The sequence below is a fragment of the Cucumis melo genome, chromosome 12, assembly GCF_025177605.1.
Source record: "Cucumis melo cultivar AY chromosome 12, USDA_Cmelo_AY_1.0, whole genome shotgun sequence".
NCBI classification, from domain to species: Eukaryota; Viridiplantae; Streptophyta; class Magnoliopsida; order Cucurbitales; family Cucurbitaceae; genus Cucumis; species Cucumis melo.
In genome coordinates this window covers 25923683-25945587 of record NC_066868.1, presented here as the reverse complement: position 1 = coordinate 25945587, position 21905 = coordinate 25923683, and the positions used below count along the sequence as shown (strand labels likewise).

The window sequence follows — 21905 nt, the reverse complement described above, 5'->3', positions numbered from 1 at the left end:
TGCAATAATCCCATAAATTTTGATATTTTTCAGTTATACCCTCGTGGGGTTGGTGAATACATTTGATGAAATTAAAAAAAAAATCCAGGTAATAGATTATTTTAGAAATAATAATTGAGTGTATATAACATTTTAAAAAAAATTATATTACATAAAATTCTAAGAGTTTAATAGATTTTGTTATATTTATAATATTTTTAAAACGTTATTATATATGTTAATATTTCCAACATAATAATCGTGATATTTGCAATCCCAATAAAATTAGATCTTCATATAATATATACATCTAACACACCCTTCAAACAAAAAAATAGATGCATCAATTAATGATTTAAAAAGAAAAAGAAAAAGAATGATGTATATATTAACATGAAATGTATTTATATATGAGGTGAAGAAATATATAATCCATTATTACTGCTAAGTAAAACAGGATGATAGATGTTGAAGACTAATACAAGGTTGGAAGACTAATAGATGATGGTTGTTGAATAAAACACCATTAATGGATGACTAATTAACCGAATACTATAGTTTTTATTCTTTTAAACGTTTAAATTTCTTTTTTTAAATTATTATCCATTATAATTAGATTGAGTTAATTTTGTTTTCCGAAAGATTCGATAAATTTGCCTACTTCACAAATGTCCTCAATTTTATACACAATTTTAGGATTGTTTTTATCCTTTGGTACATTTTCTCTCATATTTAATTTTTCGATATACAAGTTTATTCAAATATTTTTAGAACAAATTAAGGTGGTTAGTATATTATATAATAGATTACGTTTTATTTATATATGTTATTATCAGTTTTGTTTATGTTGAGATATATATTTTATATATACTTTGTCGTATATATATTTGGTCCGTCTCAAAAGTACTACGACTACTTGAAAATTTTTGTATTGTATACGAGAAACAAGATTTTAGTTTTTAGATGCGATTTGACAACCTTTTTATTTGGATAATACCGGATGCATGTAGATCAGTAGCAAGTGGATATGTGCAAAAAGTGTTGTCTAGCTGCATTTGTAATATCGGAGGAAGAAGGCAAAATCTACTTTTGAATTTGTACTAGTATGTTCCATTTTAATTTAATGAACACTATCATATCCACATTATTTTTTTCAATAATGTCTTACATTTTTCACGTGTTATACAAACATATTGTATAGAATACAACAGATGTTTCTATTTTTGTGTCTGAGGGAAATATTAATTAGAACATAGTAAAAAGTGTTGTGTGTTTTATTACATTTTAAATAACTATGTATATAGAAAAGAGTGAAATTGATTTTTGTATTGTTCAATTGATACATTATCTTTATAATTAGGTGTTGAAATCGAGCTGAGTACATTTAACTACCATAAATTTGCTTCATTTTATGAAGAAAATTGGGTAGAATACATAATATATATATTAGTTATATGGTAATGGGATGAGACAAAGAGGAAATTTCTTATGAACAGTGATTTCATGTTCTTCAGTCATATCCAACGTTTCTTCTTTCATATCCTCGACCATCTTCCAATAAAACCAATATAAAAGATTGGTCAACACACATTCAAGTGTAATGAATTTATTTTTTAGTGTTTTTGTTCTGTAAAGTGTAAATAATTTATCAAACTTTTTTTATTTTTAGAAAAACACTTAAATTAAATATAACAAAAACTTGTAGAAAAATCTATATGTAGTCAAAATATGTTTTAAACAAGTGCTATCATAGAGACAATTATTTGCTCTAAACAGACTATAAACATATTGTTATAATGATTATTTCAATAGAATATAATGATTAAGAGTTCGAAACGACATCTTTGAACTACTCATATATAGTAAAACTAAAAAAATACATACTCTTTATTCATATCAAAATAGAAAATTTGACAAAATATTTAACAATTAATATATATTAGTATCTATTAATAAACAATAACATTTTATTATATTTAAAAAGATTATCAGTAAATCTAATTTAATTTAAAACAAAACAGTATTAACTAAGTGCAAAATTTCAGATGTGTGAGTTGAAGTATTACACAAATTTGTTGGATAGTGAGTGTTTTAGTCTCCAATAAAGTCGTCCTTTTTTGTAATTCATGAATGTGTTCTCTATATTTGATGATGTTTTACTATTTTCATATAAACTCATTACTAATTACTATATATATAAATAAACCTCTCTTCTGAATTGTAATTATATATATATGAGCATATCTTTAAATTGATTGATAGCTTTACTTTTTGTGAACCTTTTCTCATTATTGAAGTTTTCTTTATTTTTGTCTTTTTTTTTTTAAGTTAGATAGTATGTTATTATCTATTATAAACTAGTACTATCTAAGTCAAAAGTTCAAATCTAACTAAGATATCTCACTTCACACGATTCTTTTTTAAAGTTCTTTGTGATAATATATAAAGATTTAGTTCCCACTCTATTTTTCTATACTCTTCTTTGTTTGTTTTTCTTTTTGCTAAATGCTTTAATACATTGCTCAATTTTCTTTTCTTTTTTTTTTAGATTACAAATTTATATTTTATTAATATATTTGCATGCAAAGAACATTCCGCTTGAAAAATAGATTTGATTGCAGTATTGAAATGTTGATAATTATTATCTATCGTAAAAAAAAATCAAGAGAACTCACACTCTTTATAAAATATATGAGCTACTCCTCTGTTGTCGATAATTGATTTTGAGATAAAACTTCATACTAATAAATAGATAGATTGAAATTTGAATATAGACAAATTTAATTTTCACCCGAATGAAAACTTCTGCTTTTAGTTATGTTATATATATATATATATAATTTTATTTTAAAATAAAATGATTCAGTTCGGTTTTAGAATCGGTTTAATTTCTTAAATCGAATCAAACCACATAAGAAGCAGTTTCAATTTAAATGAAACCGAACTGAACCGCATGCGTTCGTTTTCGATTCGGTTTTGATTCGATTGCATTTTGATTCGTGTTCAATTTAGTTTTTAACCCTTTTTTAAACACCCCTAATTTCTATATATATTGATGTTGACTAATTCAATAAATCCCTTTAAGTTTAAGGAATCAATGTAAATTGTAAAATGGTCTCTAAAAATATTTATAAAATATAATAAAATTTTAGATTTTTACCATATTTATTAATACATAGTCTATTATTAATAGAATTTATTTGTTATATTTTATAAATATTTTAGTTTATTATATTATATTAAGAAAAATTATATAATTAAGTTTTGATATTCCAACCTCCTTTTATGAACATTCTCTTCATCAATAATAGAGGATGTTTTGACTTTTTATATTTATAATATAAATTAATTGTAGTCACAATTTCAAACAACCATTGAGTTTAATAATCAACCATTGAGTTTGATATTCAAATTTAGCAACTCTTAGTTGAAAAAATTATTTCGTCTTCCTTTTAAGAAAATATACTTTTCATAGGTATTTATAGCTATCCGTTCCACTACTTTCTCTAAACTTTAAACTCTAAATCCTAAATTTTAATTTTTTTTTTAAAGAAAAATTGTTCTAAATAAATATTTAATTAAAAATATAATTCTTTTTTATATGATAGACTTAGATCGGAAGAATGTCTATGAAATTTTACAATATAATTTTAAATAAATTAGTTAATTTTGTTATATTTGAAAATATCTCTCAAATAAACTAAGCTAATTTTATGTTTTTTCTAAAAAAACGTTTTGTATTTTTCGATAAGATTTTAATTGTTTCACTTAATATGAAAACCATTTTTAAAAAGGCTTTAAAATTGTCATTAACGAAAACTAAATAGTTTTACCAAATTAGCATTTAAAATATTATATATGGAACTCGCAACATATGGTGCATCCAACTTAAAAACTACAACTCCATTGCATTACCTTCGCGATACAAAACATATTTTACATAACATGTTTGAAGATAGAAGAATCCAACCCTTTGACATTTAAATTCACAAAAATACAAACACAATAATTATAAAACTAAAGGTCCTCACATGAGATGAGATTGAGTTAATTAGACACAACATAAGGTATGGGATTAAGAAGGAGTGGGTTTTTCTTACAAACAGTGAGTCCATTAGCTTCTTCAACATCTAGTGATTCACAACCATTAGGAAGTTTCCAATCAAACCAATAGAGAACGTTAGCTAAAACAAATTCAAAAGAAGCAATCCCAAATGACAATCCAGGACACTTCCTTCTTCCACTACCAAATGGAATGAACTCAAAGTTTTGACCTTTATAATCAGCTGAATTAGTTCTGTCCATAAATCTCTCTGGAATGAACTCATTTGGATTATCCCAACATTGAGAGTCTCTTTGAATGGCCCAAGCATTCACAAACACTCTTGTTTTTGATGGAATGTAGTAACCTTCAATCTCAACGTTCGCCATTGATTCTCTTGGCACTAAAAGAGGAATGGGTGGGTGAAGCCTTAGAGACTCTTTAATCACACACTGCATGTATTCCATTTTTTGAATGTCTTCTGCTTCTATCTTTGACTTTTTGCCAATTATTGTTCTAACTTCTTCTTGTACTCTCTTCATGATTCTTGGTTTTCTCATCAGCTCTGCCATTGTCCATTCCAATCCTGTTGCTGTTGTGTCACTTCCACCGACAAACATTTCCTATATATATATATATATATATATATATTATATACAATCCAAAGAAAAAAAAAAAAGAATTACTTGTTATATTTGTTATAGAAAAAATTCCAACCCTTAAAGTACTTTATATTATATACATGTAATCGTTCCATGTGCGAAATTCCATTTTAATAATGCTCGATCACTGCACATTAATTTAATATCTTGCTGATATGCCTACTATTGAAGTGTTTGATAATTTAAAAAATTATTAAATGCGACATTTGTAACGTGACAGCTTAAAAAGATTATATTATGTCAAGTTGGGAGATTTAAAAAATCTGCATGTGTCACTAATAATTATTATTATATAAAACTTTAAAATAGATATATGTAATTGAATTCTTACCTATTTTACAATTGTCTATATACCAAACAAAGTCATAACTTGTTAGAAAAAAAAAAACGTTTGATCTGTCAATTCAATATCTTTTTCTGTAAAAAATTCTATTTATTTTCAAAAGACTCTTAAAAATATCTCTCAATGTTAAATGTTTATACATATTAAAAAAAAAAGAAGAAGAAGAAGAAGATAGACACCATGACGACCGTTTTGTTGTTTTCCCGTTTGAAGGTCAAAATTAAAAGCATATGGTGGTGGGGACTGAGGAGTTTAATTTAGGAGGAAAGTAGTGACAATACAACATTTATTTTTAGATTATGAGAATTAAATTTGAATTTTTCTCGATCGAATTCTCTAGTTTCTTTTTTACCTTGCGTCAATGGAACGACACAATAAAAGTGTTTTTCCAAATAAATATGTATCAGTAAAATAAATATGTATCAGTAATAAATTAGAGTAGCCTAACAATACTGATAACCCATAAAAATTGTATCTTATAGTGTAATATATAGAGAGAAGAAAGAGAGAACTAACCAAAACAATTGCTTTGAGGCTGTCAAGAGAGAAATGATAGTCAAGGTTGTCACCTTGTTGAAGTTGTAGCATAATATCCACAAAATCCTTTTTAGATTCATAATCATCGATATTAATATCACCTCCTGATCTCTTAATCTTCTCTTTATGTTCTTCAACAACTTTACTAAAAAATTCATCTAATATTTTGAAACAATTCTTCAACTCCCAATCAAATCCTCTAATAACATCAACAATCCGACCAAATGAAGGGAAAAAATCCTCAACACAAAACGCTGTCATTAACACCATAGCCTTTCTTGATATCTCCTCAAATCTATTCTTCCCATCTGCATCCTCAAACTTCTCTCCCATAACACATCTTGCAACAATATTATTTGATGTTTGGAAAAACAAGAGCCCAAGATCCAAACTTTGATCACTGCCACAGCTCTTACGAATCTTATTAATAAGAGCATCGGTCTCTTCATCTCTAACGTATTGAAAAGACTCAACTCTTTTCACACTAAAAAACTCAAGAGCACATATCTTTCTTGCTTGGCGCCAATACTCGCCATATGGGGCAAAACCCACATCTTGACATTCGTAAAGCAAGGATTTTGCAGCGGTCGTTTGGGGTCGGTTAGAGAATACGAGGTCATGGGTTTTCATGACTTGTTCGGCCATTTTTGCTGAGGAAATTACGAGGACAGGAACTTGGCCTAGCTTTAATAGCATTAAAGGGCCATGTTTCTGGGAAAGAGTCGCCAAGGATTGGTGTGGTAGAGAGCCTAGTTGGTGAAGGTTGCCAATTAAGGGAAGTTTGGGAGGTGAAGGAGGGAAGTTGGGAGTTTTTGGTTTGAAGAAAAATAGTTTTAGTGAAAGTAAGAAGATGAAGATGAAGAAGAGTGAAGATGAGATGGGATCCATTTCTTTTGAATCTAGCTCTCCCACCAAACTTAATCTGGTTTGAGAGTTTTTAGAGTGTATTTATAGATAACTCAACAAATATTACTCTTCTCTCGATCCCAACTTTTGGATATATATTTAATTTATACATATTCGGGTGTATATCAGCTGAAATTGACTTTCACCTAGGATTTTTGCAAAGATTCTAACAGTCTTAAATTGAATTATAAAATTTAAAGTTAATACTTAGGGTATGTTTGGGGTAGGGTTTTAGGGAAAAAAAGATTAGAAAATTGGGTCAAACCGTGTTTGGTCCAAGGACTATGATAAAGGGAGATTAGGGTTATCCTAATCCATAAATAACCCTATCTTATCCTATTTTTACTTTCTTACAACCCTACATTACTCTATCAAAATAATCCAATCAAAAACTTATTATTGTTTTTTAAATTACTACAATCATAGCTCTTCCCCCAAACACATATTATCATAACACTACTATCATAATCCCTCCTCCAAACACATACTATCATAACACTATCTTTCATATTTTTTCTCCCAAACACATAATACCATAACACTATCAATAATAATCTTTTTCCCAAACACATATTATCACTAAAATTATTATAATCCTAAGATTATTATAATTTTTTTCTTCCGTAACTCTTTCCTTCTTTCAAACACACCCTCAGAGTTAGAAAGTTTCTTACATTTAAGAAACAATGGAGATCTTTGATGGATGTTTTAGATGATATAATTAAAATTTTCCTCAAACTCAGCAACTAAAGTTTTTAGCCGATGGCAGGTTAGTTCACAAATGTTTGTGTTATTTGCTCTACTCCTACACGCAAATTGGTTGCCGTCGTCCATTCGGTCAACAAAAATGGGTATGGGCATGCGGTATGAGTGAGTAATTGCGTACTCTATTCTCATTAAAGAAAACAAGATATACTTTGATTTCTTCTCTCTCTAATTTTCTTTCAAAAATTATTTCAATTAACAAAAATTTATAAAGATATTTACGAATATAAAAAATTATCACATAAATATATTATATAGAATACAACATAAAATTGCTGTAAAATTTGAGATTAAAGAATAGTTTTCTTTTCCAAAAAGAATCAATTTCCGATTCTCTCCATTGTTTAAGGAAGAAGGAGAGAATATGTACTTTGTATGATATGATAGATGGCTAAAATTTTTCAACTTCAAGTCACATAAAATATACAGACAATCTATTCTTGTATTAAATGATAGGGTAATTATAATTGGTAATAATTTTTATAATAATTATTAAGTATGTAGAAATATTTTTAAAAAATTGTAAATATAGCAAAGTCTATCGGTGATAGACTTCTATTATTGATAGAGTCTTATGATTTATCAGTGATAGACCAACATTTACTACATGGTCTATCGGTGATAGACTTTTATCATTGATAGATTTTGACAGATTTTGCTATATTTGAAATTTTTTTAAAACGTTGCTATATATTTAATTATTTTAAATATAATTGCTACATTTGCAACTATCCCTAAATGATATTCTTGTAGATGTAGACCACATGAAAACAAATAAGAGTTTAATTTGCCAGAAATTCTCGTTTTCGTCTTATTATATAAACTTTTCTGATATATTATTATAGTCGTTTTAGAAGATATGATCACTATTATTCTAAAATACTTTAATAATTCAACCGTTACAGCAAACCAAAATATTTTATTCTTTCATATAAATATTTATATACTTGTTATATAAAAGTAAAAAAAGTTGTTTTAAATGATTTGTATAGATTTATAAAGTTTTATAGTCTATGAACCATAAATATTGATGTCATCTATTGGTATCGAGTGTCTATTTACATTTATTGTTGATAGAGAACAACATTTATTTTATTAAGATATTTTACAATATTTGTTATGCTCCAAGAAAATATATTTTTGAAGTTTGAAATTTAAAATATACAAAAATTATAGAATTTTATTTAAAATGATGCCAAATATATACTATAGTTTTTCTCAATTTAGCCCAATTTATTTAAGAATTTTGAATTGCAAATAAATCCCATAAATTTTGATATTTTTCAATTATACCTTCATGGGGTTGATGAATACATTTAATGAAATTTAAAAAAAAAATCAAGATATACCTAAACGAAATTATTATAATAGGTTATCTTAGAAAAAACAATTGAGTGTATCAACATATAGAAAAAAAATTGCAAATATAACAAAGTCTACTCTTAGGGTATATTATGGATAGAATCGTAAGAAACTAATAGATTTGTTGTATTTGTAATTTTTTAAAAACGTTACTATATATGCTAATATTTTGAATATAATTGTTATATTTGTAACTATCTCAATAAAAGTTGATCTTTATATTATATTTATATATATATATAACACACCCTTCAAGCAAGAAAAAAAAAAAAGAAGATTCATCTATTAATAATTAAAAGAAAAAGAATGATGTAGATATCAAAATGAAATTGATTTATATATGAGGTGAAGAAATAATATATAGTCCATTACTACTGCTAAATAAAACAGGATGATAGATGTTGAAGACTAATACAAGGTTGGAAGACTAATAGATGATAGTTGTTGAATAAAACACCATTAATGGATGACTAATTAACCAAATACTATAGTTTTTATTCTTTTATAAACAGATCATATAAAAGTATACCAATTTCTAAAGTTTGGTTTGGTAAAAGGTATAGAGTTTGGGCTTTTTCGATTGTTTCGTACATAAATTTGTAGTTTAAAGGTACAGTCGCAAATATACTAATTAGATTCAAAACATTTATATGTACAATAATATTTTCTAAAGATTTCAAATATAAACAATTTATCAAATATTGGTCTATATAGCAAAATTATCTGTTCAAAAATGATAAAAAATATTAGTCTATTACTAATAAATTATTGTTGGTAGACTTTGCTATATTTTAAAACCAATAAATTTGGTTGAATTAATTTTCTTTTGAAAAGATTTAAGAAATTTACCTACTTCACAGATAATATTTCACAAATGTCCTCAATTTTTATACACAATTTTAGGATGGATTTATCCTTTGGTACTTTATCTCTCCTATTTAATTTTTCTTTGATGTATATATACAAGTTTGTTCAAATATTTTTTAGAACAAAGTATACAGATTTAAGAAGGTTAATATATTATATAATATACAGTACTTTATATATATTTTATGATAATTTTGTTTATATTGATATATATATATATTTATATATTTATATTTTTTTTTTTTTTGATCCGTCTTAATAGTATTGTTCTAAATTGGATGACTACTTGAAAATTTTTGTGTTGTACCTCTCCTAAAAAAATAAGATTTTAGCTTTTAGACACAATTTGACAATCCCTTTCATTTGGATAATACGTCATGCTTGTAAAAAGACAAAAACTAGTAGATAGGTGTAAAGTGTTGTCTAATTGCATTTGTAATATCGAAAAAAGAAGACAAAAACTACTTTTGAATTTGTACTAGTATGTTCCATTTTAATCAACACTATTACATTCGCATTACATTATTTATCTTTTCAATTATAATGTCTTACATTTTTCACATGTCATACAAACATACCGTATATGAATAGATGTTGGAATTATTAATTAAAACACATAGTAAGAAGTGTTGTCCTATAATTACACCAAGGTCATGAAAACAGTGAAATTGATTTGCATACGGTTTAACTAATACATTATCTTTTGTCATGTTAAATGTATATTTTATTTTCTTTATAACTAGATGCTGAAATCGAGAGCTGAATACAATTAACTACGATAAATTTTCTTCATTTTAGGACAACCATACAAGAAAATTGGGTAGAATACATAATATATATATATTAATTATATGGTAATGGGATGAGACAAAGAGGAAATTTCTTATGAACAGTGATTCCATGTTCTTCGGTCATATCCAACGTTTCTCCTTTCATATCCTCGACCATCTTCCAATCAAACCAATACAAAAGATTGGCCAATACACATTCATAAGCAGCACTTCCAAACCCTATTCCAGGGCATTTCCTTCTTCCACTTCCAAATGGAACCAACTCAAAATCTGACCCTTTAAAATCAATAATCGATTTATTTTCCTCCATAAATCTCTCTGGGATGAACTGGTTTGGGTTTTCCCATATTTTGGGGTCTCTTTGAATTGCCCATACGTTCACAAACACACTTGTTCCTGCTGCCACATGGTACCCTTCGATGTCAACCACGTCTGTGGTTGTTTCTCGAGGTACAAGTAGAGGAAGTGATGGGTGTAATCTTAGAGATTCTTTCATTACACATTTCATGTACTCCATTTTGTTAATGTCCTTTGTTTCAACTTTTGTCTTGTTTGTTCCAACTATTGTTCTTATTTCTTGTTGGACTTTCTTCATGGTGTTTGGATTTCTTAACAACTCTGCCATTGTCCATTCTAATAATGTTGCTGTTGAGTCTGTCCCTCCTACGAACATGTCCTGCATTTCAAACGTAAAAATTAAAATTTGTTACTGTTTGATTCACACAGTTTTATTTATTCGAACGTAGTATGAACGAGAAATTGGAAAATCTTTGAATTTATAGAGTTCTTTTGATCTCCAAATTTCGAAGAACATTGATAAAAAAAAAAGTTGATTAAAAAGGATATTTGAAAATTTAAGAAAAATTCATAGATCAAAAAGGTATATTTTGAAATTTCATTGACCAAATCCTTATATTCTTTAAAAACTAAGGACTAAAAATGTAGTTAGCCTAAACAAGTATTAGAAGAAAAGTAGAGAGATCAAGAAAAGAAACCGTTAAGATGGCTTTGAGGTTGTCTCTAGTGAAATGGTCATGAAACATGTCATCTTCATCGTTGAGCTGCTGCAACATGATATCCACAAAATCCTTTTTATCGTCGCATCTATCACTTGATTTCAACTTTATGATGTGGTCTTCAATCACCATATCAAAGAATCCATCCATTATCTTAGAAACCTTTTTCATTTCCCCAACCACTCCTCTAATAACATCAACCCATCCAAAATTAGGAAAGAAATCCCCCACACAAAAAGCTGCGAGTAACTCCATTACTCTTCTTGAGTGCACGTCTCTAAATTCGCTCTTCCCATTTTCATCCTCAAATTTCTTCCCCAGAACACATCTTGACACTATATCGTTTGAGATTTGAAACAATAATTGGGTAAGATTCAAACCCTCACTACAATTAGCTCTCTTACGAATTTTGTTGATAAGAATATCAACTTCTTCATCTCTAACATATTGAAAAGACTCAACTCTTTTGTGGGTAAAAAGCTCAAGAACACACATTTTTTTAGCTTTTCTCCAATAATCACCATATGGGGCAAAACCCACATCTTGGCAACCATAGAACATGAGATTTGTGGCTGTGGTTTTGGGTCTATTGGAGAATTTAAGGTCATGGGTCTTCATAATTTCTCCAGCCACTTTTGGTGAGGAAACCACTAGAGTTGGGGTTTGGCCTAGTTTGAGGAGCATGAGAGGACCATATTTGTTGGAAAGGGAAGCTAAAGATTGGTGTGGTAAGGTTCCTAATTGGTGAAGGTTGCCAATGATGGGAAGTTTGGGTGGTGAAGGAGGGAAATTGGGGCTTTGTTTTTTGCTTAGAAATAGCTTTAGCAAAAGGAGGAAGAAGAAGAAAAGGCAAAAGGAAATAGAGATAGGATTGGCTTGAAATATTGATGGTGGTTGAAGTTGTAGCCAAAGGTGTTGGGAATTTGAGTCTTGATCCATTTGTTTTTTCTTTGTTATGAGGGTTTGTGCATCGATCTTTGTATTCCTTCTATAGATATTTATAAGGAGATGTTTGAGATTGTCTTTGGGAGAGAAGTGCTTGAGTTAACCTAATGTGTTTGGTGTGTGTGTGTGTTTGAGTGATTTTAAAAGGTTTGAAAATTAATTGTTTCCAACATGTGGTTCCTATATCATTAAAACCTAATTTTAGAAATCTGATTTAAATATCATTAAAACCTAATTTTTAGAAATCTGATTTTCATGGCTTTTTTATAATTAATTTCAGATTTTTTTTAAAAAAAAAAATTCAAACTCGAAAATGCATAATTTTTATAATTTAGTTCCATATAGTAACAAACTAGTTACAATGAAAAAGAAAGAGAAAGCTACCGATCATCAAAAGAAAATACAAATACAAATACAATATTTTTCTAAAGCTACTACTCATCGAAGAAAACATAAATACAATCTTTCTCTGACGTTGTTGATATGTCCATTTCTAAAAAATAAATGGTTTGCAGTCGAGTAGCTTTAGATTAAGAAAAATTGTTTTATGAAAAGATATCTTTTTAGTCTTTAAATTTTTTTTTTGAAATAAAAGTATATTTGATTCATCTAAAGCGTTCATTTTAAGTTGAATATTCCCCGAAATCTTTCCCAAATACGTATGTTCTTGTTCATCACCCATTTCACCATGCAGTACAAATGACATGGAATCTAATTTTCATAATTTGTAAATCGTAAATTCCCAACCATCCAAATACATTATTCCAAGAAATATATGACTTTTATTAGTGGTTATAAGAAAAGTATTATGAACCACTATACTTGAACCCGACTAAAAACAAAAATCACAAAGAGGGTGGCCTTAATTGTAGGTAGTACTGCAGCGATCAATATGCTTCACTTATATAGATACACACAATAGGCATTAAATGAAAATTGGTCTACCTGATCTAATCATCAATTGAAGATCACTGGTGGTTTAAGACGTACGAAAGGCTGTAGATGAAGCTGTGAATGATATTTTTTGTTACGTGGGGGTTTGAACCAGACGTGTTGGGAAAACATTTTGTGGGTTTTGTTGAGATGGTTATATATTTTAGAGGTTCAAAATGAGTTTAAAAAGAAATGTTTTCAAATATGGACCAACACTAATAATTAAAGAAAGGGGCCCTTGCTTGATTTTGTTGTCATCTTATTGAATAGGTCACCACAAACCATTCAATTCAATCAAACCTCAATCTCTCTCCACAGTTTTTGAATTGGCTCTCATTAGCATCACTTTTGTTTTTTCCCTTTGAGTGTGACTGCAAAACTACAAAACTACTGTGGAGATTTTAATATATTAATATAGTAAATTGTCAATACAAGGAACTTCCATTTTAAGAATAATTGGGTGCATCCCGTTATCTGTGCTCCTCATCTCTCAATCACACAAAAATAAAATTAAAAATTTCCAGGATATATAAAAATAAAATAAAATTAATTTTACTATTTTTAATTTTAATTTTTATCTCTATGTGAGGGAGAGATGAGAAAAACAATGGTTGATGATTTTCATTATGATTATTCCAACCACACCCAACCTCAAGGACAGAGATCTTAGATTCTAGCACTAGGCCCAATGGAGATCAATCTTAGATTCTAATCTTAGACTCAATGGTTTTTTACACAATATATTCAACTTAAATCGATTAAGATAATTAGGATGGATAGCAATTTTAAAAATAATAATAAAATATATAACAAAATTTCTAAAATATCATTATATATAATTGCTATATTGCAAATACATATATGAGTATTACAAAAATTACACACAATAGGGGATTGGAATAAGATTGAGTGGAAGTTTCTTGGAAATAGCGAGGCCTTGTTGTTCAGTCATATCCAACAACTCCCCAGTTGGAAGCTTCCAATCAAACCAATAAAGAAGATTGGCCAATACAGGTTCAAAAGAAGCAATAGCAAATGACAATCCAATGCGCACTTCCTTCTTCCACTCCCAAATGAAATGAACTCAAAGTCATGACCTTTGAAATCAACTGATTTCTTTTCCTCCATGAATCTCTCTGGAGCGAACTGGTTTGGGCTTTCCCAGATTTTGGGGTCTCTTTGAATTGCCCAAGCATTGATCCAAACCGTTGTTTTTGGTGGAATTTGGTAGCCTTCAAGGTTGAAACTTCCCGTTGTTTCTCTTGGCAACAAAAAAGGACCTGGTGGGTGAAGTCTTAAAGTTTCTTTTATAACACATTTCATGTACTCCATTTTTTGAATGTCTTTTGTTTCAATCTTTGACTTTTTACCAACTATTGTTCTGATCTCTTCTTGAACTTTTTTCATGGCTGTTGGGTTTCTCATCAGCTCTGTCATTGTCCATTCCAAACTTACTGCTGTGGTGTCTGTTCCACCTACAAACATATCCTGCATTTGGACACCCGGCCACTAGGAAGTTATGTTATGATCAAAATTAAAATTAGGATGGATGAGATTAATTTATTATTTTATGCAAGTAGTGAGAAGGGATTTACAAAGATAGTTGCATCCAAAGTTATAATTCTCGAAGTCAAGATAATGCATGTAGCAATAGGTGTGCGCGTGCATACAAGAGAGAGAGAAGAAACAAAACCAGTAAAATTGCTTTGAAATTTTCCTTAGTGAAACGATAACCAAGTGCGTCTTGTCGTTGCAATTTGAGCAAAACCCCACAAAATCCTTCTCAGAAGGTAGATCATCACCAATCTTCAATTTTTCCCTACGTTCTTCAATCACTTTCTCAACAAGCTTATCCAATGTTTCAAAACAAGCTTTGAGTTGACCATGAAATCCTCTCAAAACATCAATCCATCCAAGCCAAGGAAAAACATCCCCAACACAAAACTCAGCCAAAAGCACCATAGCCTTCCTTGTAACTTGTCCAAAGTACCCATCATTTTCTTCCACAAACTTATCTCCCAAAACACATCTCCCCACAATATTGTTTGAAGTTGACAACAAAAGCTCATTGAGATTGATCACACACAATGAGTTATCCTTATTATAATTATTTTCAATCTTTTGCACTAGCCTTGCAACTTCTTCATCTCTAACATGTTGAAAAGACTCAACTTTTTTGGAACTCAAGAGCTCCAAAACACATAATTTTCTTGCCTGTCTCCAATGTTCTCCATAGGAATTAAAGACCACATCATGGCATCCATAGAGTAAGAATTTTGCAGCTGTGTTTTGGACTCTGTTTGAGCAGATGGTATCATGGGACTCCATTACTTCTTTAGTTAGTTTTGTTGATGAGACAACAACAGTTGGGGTTTGGCCTAGTTTAAGGAGCATGAGAGGCCCATATTTCTCTGCAAGAGATGCCACTGAGCGGTGTGGGAGGCTGCCTAGTTGGTGAAGGTTGCCAATTATTGGGAGTTGTGGTGGTGATGGCGGTAAGTTGTTGATTTTGGGGTTTTTGGTGGACAAGAATTTGAGTGAAAGTAGGAAGAAGAGGAAGAGGAAAAGGAGGAAAATGAGTACTGAAAAAGAGGTGAGATTATTGACGTCAATGTTCTTTCCATATGGAGAGTATCGCACAAGTTGGAGGAAACTTTTGTAGGATGTTGGATCCATTTCTCTCTCTCACTCCCTCTTTCTTGAGGAGAATGGTTTAGATATCAAAGCCATATTTATAGTAGAAAGTTTTGTTCTTGAAATAATTGGTTTATTTTGGTTTTAAAGATTAGATTGAATTATTATTGAAATAATCCAATTAAAAATTAAAAAATTTTGGATAATTTTGTTGATTTTGAAATTTGAATATGGTAGTTAAAAGATATTTAATTTGGAGTTTGAATTTATAAAGGAATGGAAAGATTTGAGAAATTAAATTAAGGAAAAGAAAATGAATATATTATTTAGGGTTTAGGGTTTAGAGTTTAGTTTTGGGTTTAGTCAAAAAAAATTCCTAAGGAAGAGATTTGTTTAGTTTTTCGTTTTAATTGGGTTTTCGTCAATATTTTGGTTGGCCTAATTTTATTAAAAGTAAAATTTGAATATGTTGGACAACATATCAAATACATTGGCTATAGCATATAAAACCTATGATTGCAATTTCGTAGATCTCTTTCTCTAGCTATCTCTACTTCTTGCAAGGAATATTTATTCTCATATATATACATGTATACATAGACATATACATACATACTATACCTCTTTTCATTTTAAATTTTAACAACCATATGTGTACATTAAACGTTTTGAGTCGTGTATTGTTATTGAGTATCTTATGTTCCTCATTTTATATAGTATTCAAGGGAGTCTGAACTCAACGAGTATGAGGAGATCTTACTCTTAGAGGGACCTAACCATAGTGTATTGAGAGGATCTCATACAAAGCTTGAAGAAGCATATTGTAGAAGGGAGGGGAGCTAAAACTTAGACTCGCGGTTTCAATCACCTGACATACTATCCTAAAAAAAAAAGGTGATTTTGCATCGAATTGGGTTACCAATAATTTCTTAATTTGTTTTCGTAATCTTACGATCTACTTGTCGAATATGTTGTCAGTCGTATTGCGTCTATGTTAGTAAATTAGATAAATCAATTAATTAAAGTGGGATTTATATATATAATATGAATAGTTATATATTGTTAGTAATGTAATTTAATAATGTTAATGAGGGTGGGAGGATGGATATGATTATAATTTGGTTCGAGAACCTAAACCAAACTTTACATCACATCAAGCTGCTCCATGAGGATTAATAATTAATTAACCTAATCTTTTTGCCTCACTTACAATTAGAAAAATTAATTCATTTAAAACACAAAATTCTTTTAGCTGTGTTCCTTATGAATATATATATATATATATATAATGTCAAAATGTAAACAGTGATTTATTCAAATTTTTAGAATATTTTCTGAGTTAGGGTTTTGATTCAACATCTCTCTCTCATACTATTTTGGAGTTTGAGATTTGATGATTGGATTTTCAAATTAACAATTAAATTGACAAAAAAAAAAATCCTCAATTTTAAGTTTGACAATTAACAAAAATATAAAAAAAAATGAGTAACTTTGGAATCATATTAAAATAGTATAATATAAATAATGGCTAATTTTTTCAACAAAAGTCCAAATAATAATTTTTACTCAATTCTTCTTTTCTAGTAACACACATCAGAACACAAACAATCCATGATTAATGAAAAAAAAAAAAAAGATGTCATAAAATTAAAACTTATTGCATAAAAGGAAAAACTATATGAAATTAAATGACTGAAAAATAAGAATGGTTAAGTATTTAATATAATGAAAAAGAAATACAAAATTAAATTTAGCAAAACAAAAACCTTTGTAAAGTGCAACTCTTTTCTCTACTATACAAACTATGATTCATTCCCTACATTATTTTAGTAACAATATAATTATATTTCTTAACATTATTATTTTCTTATCTCATTTTGTCATCTATCACAATGTTACATAAATTCAACTCACCTCCAAATTCATCCCATTAATTAATTTCAATGCCTATAAATCTAAGGGAATCTTTGATGTTAAAGTATTAACAACAGCACATCTTTGTTTTCATTATCTAATAATTAAAATATAACAAAAAAAAAAAAAAAAACAAAGACTTTGATTTCAATAGCTATGAATCTTTTATAAAAAGATTATCAATCTTCACCAAAAAGAAGAAAAACAATTGAAAATTCCAAAATGTTTAAACACTTAAACAAAAATGCATATGGATTTAAGGTGAAAATAAAAACGAAAATAAATTAATGGATTTGATATTTTCTATAAATGTTTAAGATGAAAATTAATCAAAAGTTCCAAACACAAATCAACTAAGAGAAAAATAGTGAAATTTAAAAAACATAATAAAAATTACCAAAAGTGAAAATAAATAATATATATAAACAAATATTACTTTCTTTTATTTATTTATTTATTTTGTCTTGTAGGGTTGAGGGTTTAAAATAAAATATAATTAGAATAAGTAGCAATTTTTAGAATAATTATTAAGTATGTAGCAATATTTTAAAAAAATTGCAAATATAACAGTGATAGACTTCTATCGTTGATAGACTCTTATGATTTATCAGTGATAGACCAATATTTGCTACATGGTTTATCGGTGATAGACTCCTATCATTGATAGATTTTGATAGATTTTGTTATAATTGCAATTATTATAAAATGTTGTTATATACTTAATTATTTTGAATATAATTACTACATTTGCAACTATCCCTAAAATAAACGTGGAGCATTGAAAAAAGGATTAGTTTTAGGGTGTGTTTGGAATATATTTTCAAGTGTCTAATTTTAAAAATAAGTTGTTTTGAAAAGGAAGAAGTATTTGATAAGTATTCAAAAATTTGTCAAAAAAAGTTTTTTTAAAAGTATTTTAATCCGTTTTTACCAAAAAAATATTGTTTAATTAAATAAAAATAGATCTTTTGAATAGCACTTTTTTCTAAGTCAATCCACACTGGTGGGCCTGAATTAAGAATTTTTTAAAATATGATTAACCTATATTAAGAAATATATGTCATCTTTAAAAGTGAGATTTGAAAACAAAAAATTAATACACGAAATATGAAATTTATTCTCAAATATTATAAAATAAACTAACATATTCATAAATTATAGCAAATTATAACCTTTCATCTACGATGACTACTATCTATGTCTATTGGGATCTATCACAAATAACTCATGATATTTTATTATAATTGTAACTATTTAAAATAAAATCATTTAAAATAATTTTTCGATATAAGACATGTATAACTATATGTGCATATGGATACATTTAGGATGGTCCAATGATAAATTCATTAGGGCGAATCGAATCCAAACATGGCCTCTCAAAATGGTGATCTGAAGACCCATCGTACCCTGAAGCACCGGAAATACTGTAAAAAATCCACATCAAAGAACACCACTCCCTAATTGCTATTAAGGATTTAAAATTCAAACGTATAGGTGAGTGGAAGAAGAAGATCAAGAAGAAACCCAATTTTTGTAAACATATATTTCACATTGTTACTTCATAATTAAACAAACTGTGTGTGTGTATGGTCACTCTTACAAAAGAGGTTCATTACTTCATTGTTAGGATTTTGTAGAAGTAAACTTAAAACCTAAAGTAAAGGAAACACCAAAAATTAGAGAGAATATGGAGTTGGAATAAGCTTGAGAGGAAGCTTCTTGAAAACGGAGAGGCCATGTTGTTCAGTCATATCCAACAACTCCCCATCTGGAAGCTTCCAATCAAACCAATGAAGAAGATTGGCCAATACATATTCAAAAGAAGCAATCCCAAATGACATTCCAATGCACTTCCTTCTTCCACTCCCAAATGGAATAAACTCAAAGTCGTGACCTTTGAAATCAATTGATTTCTTTTCCTCCATGAATCTCTCTGGAACGAACTGATTTGGTCTTTCCCACATTTTGGGGTCTCTTTGAATTGCCCAAGCATTGATCAAAACCCCTGTTTTTTATGGAATTTGGTAGCCTTCAAGGTTGACACTTCCCATGGTTTCTCGTGGCAGCAATAAAGGAGATGGTGGGTGGAGCCTTAGAGACTCTTTTATAATACATTTCATGTAATCCATCTTTTGAATGTCGTTTGTTTCAATCTTTGATTTTTTACCAACTATTGTTCTGACGTCTTCTTGAACTTTTTTCATGATGGTTGGATTTCTCATTAGCTCTGTCATTGTCCATTCCAGACTTGCTGCTGCTGAGACGGTTCCGCCTAGTAACATATCCTGCAATTTGAGTTGGAAAATGTGTTATATTATTCCTTTTCTAATTGAGTAGTAGAAATGTTAAAATACCATTTTGATATAAGGGTACGAAAAAAACCAAGTTAGAAAACTTAAGTTAATAGTGATGAACGTAAATTTAATATTATATCAACATAGTATCTATGTTTGGTGTCCAGTATTTTCATTTGAGATAAAGGGAAAAATGTGGTTAGTTACTAATTCTGATCTGAACTCTATATGTAAAGATAGAAAGAAAGAGATTAAACCAGTAAAATTGCTTTTAAATCTTCCATGGTGAAATGATAATCAAGACTGTGTTGTTGCAATTTGAGCATAATCCCCACGAAGTCCTTCTCACAACATCCATTATCATCACCATTCTTCATCTTGTCCCTATGCTCTTCAATGACTTTCTCAAAGAGCTTATCGATTCTTTGAAATGTTCCTTTGAGTTGTCCACGAAATCCTCTCAACACATCAATCCATCCAAGCCAAGGAAACGCATCCCCAACACAGAACCCAGCCAAAAGCACCATAGCCTTCCTTGTAACTTCCCCTAACCCATAACTTTCATCCTCAAATTTCTTTCCCAAAACGCATCTCCCCACTATATTATTTGAAGTTGATAGAAGAAGCTTGTTAAGATTCACTAATGATGAATCCCCACCAATAATCTCTTTCACAAGCTCTTCAACTTCTTCATCTCTAACATGTTGAAAATACTCCTCTCTCTTGGGGTTCAAAAGCTCCATAGCACAAACTTTTCTTGCCTCTCTCCATTTCTCTCCATAGGAAGCAAAGGCCACATCATGGCATCCATAGAGTAAGGACTTTGCAGCTGTGTTTTGGGATCTGTTTGAGAAGATGTTGTCATGAGACTTCATTACTTCTTTAGCTAGTCTTGATGACGAGACAACGAGAGTTGGGGTTTGGCCTAGTTTGAGAAGCATTAGGGGACCATATTTCTCTGAAAGAGATGCCAATGAGCGATGGGGGAGGTTGCCTAATTGGTGAAGGTTGCCAATTATTGGGAGTTGTGGTGGTGATGGTAAGTTGCTGACCGATGGATTTTTGGTGGATAAGAGTTTGAGTGAGAAAATTAGGAAGAAGAGGAAGAGAAAGATGAGAGGAAAAGAGAAGAGATTAAAGTGAATAATGGTGGTTTGTTGGTAGGATGTTGGATCCATTTCTCTTCCTCTTTTTCGAGGGTATGGTTTATATGAATTGTATATAAGGTTATGATATGAAGCTACATTTTATAATGGAAAGGGAAGGCAATAAACTCTATCCAAAAGAGAAATATGAAATTAATATGTGGTCAAAACCCTCTTAGCTTAAGAACTTAAATCACCATCGTTGATATAAGATGCTAGTCATTTACATGCACACAAAGCTGCCTTTTCATAGAATGAAGTACACAACACACGACCTAAAGTCTCTATATGTGTCGAAGTTGTCTCCAAAGACAAATTTTAGCTTAAAACCTACCTCATAGACGATCTCATCACATTTTGCAAATTTTGCTTCTTCTTTCTTCTTAAATTTTGATTAGATACTTCATATTATCTCTCACCATGAAATAGCATTTGTGAACTAAAATGTCTCTCAATATAATAATCATTCATTTAGGTACAATTTTGTCATTTTCCATTCTATATTCCATCAATTCTCTTTCCATTTTACGTCCACATGTTTCCTTACATTTCCCATCCGATTTCCTATTCCATTAATTTGAATCGTTTTTTTTTTTTCTTTTTCTTTCTGTTTTTTCTTTAAATATTAAAAAAATATATATCACATTTTGTGTATATGATGGAGTTAGGGAATCATCTTAGGTATATTTATTTAAATCAAACTACTCTGTCCATAAAGGATGAGCTAAAAATCCCACAACAAAGAAGCTAATTGCTTTAAGAATTTA

At 29.2% G+C, this 21905-nt stretch overlaps 4 protein-coding genes across 4 annotated transcripts; all 4 read right to left on the bottom strand.

The window, feature by feature from the left end:
• Positions 1–3867: 3867 nt before the first annotated feature.
• LOC103504482 (cytochrome P450 71A1-like) lies at positions 3868–6531 on the bottom strand. The gene is made up of 2 exons (XM_051080145.1): positions 5543–6531; positions 3868–4644 (listed from the first exon to the last, which is right to left on the bottom strand). The coding sequence occupies exons 1-2, from the start codon at positions 6449–6451 to the stop codon at positions 4027–4029; spliced, it is 1527 nt and encodes a 508-aa protein (XP_050936102.1). The 5' UTR covers positions 6452–6531; the 3' UTR covers positions 3868–4026.
• Positions 6532–10223: 3692 nt separating this feature from the next.
• LOC103483957 (cytochrome P450 71A1-like) lies at positions 10224–12334 on the bottom strand. Its single transcript, XM_008440839.3, has 2 exons — positions 11250–12334; positions 10224–10930 (listed from the first exon to the last, which is right to left on the bottom strand). The coding sequence occupies exons 1-2, from the start codon at positions 12207–12209 to the stop codon at positions 10307–10309; spliced, it is 1584 nt and encodes a 527-aa protein (XP_008439061.2). The 5' UTR covers positions 12210–12334; the 3' UTR covers positions 10224–10306.
• A 1701-nt stretch (positions 12335–14035) lies between these two features.
• LOC127144192 (phenylacetaldehyde oxime monooxygenase CYP71AN24-like) lies at positions 14036–15824 on the bottom strand. Its single transcript, XM_051079773.1, has 2 exons — positions 14883–15824; positions 14036–14636 (listed from the first exon to the last, which is right to left on the bottom strand). Exons 1-2 carry the CDS (start codon positions 15822–15824, stop codon positions 14097–14099), a joined length of 1482 nt encoding a protein of 493 aa, XP_050935730.1. The 3' UTR covers positions 14036–14096.
• Positions 15825–19227: 3403 nt separating this feature from the next.
• Positions 19228–21803, bottom strand: LOC127143775 (phenylacetaldehyde oxime monooxygenase CYP71AN24-like). Its single transcript, XM_017044555.2, has 2 exons — positions 20251–21803; positions 19228–19984 (listed from the first exon to the last, which is right to left on the bottom strand). The coding sequence occupies exons 1-2, from the start codon at positions 21169–21171 to the stop codon at positions 19712–19714; spliced, it is 1194 nt and encodes a 397-aa protein (XP_016900044.2). The 5' UTR covers positions 21172–21803; the 3' UTR covers positions 19228–19711.
• Positions 21804–21905: the final 102 nt, after the last annotated feature.

Excerpts from the sequence above, each read along its gene's own strand:
- LOC103504482 (XM_051080145.1), bottom strand. The coding sequence starts at position 6,451 with ATGGATCCCATCTCATCTTCACTCTTCTTCATCTTCATCTTCTTACTT. Across the intron at positions 4,645-5,542 it reads GCCTCAAAGCAATTGTTTTG|GAAATGTTTGTCGGTGGAAG; the intron begins GTTAGTTCTCTC and ends ATATATATATAG.
- LOC103483957 (XM_008440839.3), bottom strand. The coding sequence starts at position 12,209 with ATGGATCAAGACTCAAATTCCCAACACCTTTGGCTACAACTTCAACCA. Across the intron at positions 10,931-11,249 it reads ACCTCAAAGCCATCTTAACG|GACATGTTCGTAGGAGGGAC; the intron begins GTTTCTTTTCTT and ends TTTGAAATGCAG.
- LOC127144192 (XM_051079773.1), bottom strand. The coding sequence starts at position 15,824 with ATGGATCCAACATCCTACAAAAGTTTCCTCCAACTTGTGCGATACTCT. Across the intron at positions 14,637-14,882 it reads GCAACGACAAGACGCACTTG|GATATGTTTGTAGGTGGAAC; the intron begins GTTATCGTTTCA and ends GTCCAAATGCAG.
- LOC127143775 (XM_017044555.2), bottom strand. The coding sequence starts at position 21,171 with ATGGATCCAACATCCTACCAACAAACCACCATTATTCACTTTAATCTC. Across the intron at positions 19,985-20,250 it reads ATTTAAAAGCAATTTTACTG|GATATGTTACTAGGCGGAAC; the intron begins GTTTAATCTCTT and ends CTCAAATTGCAG.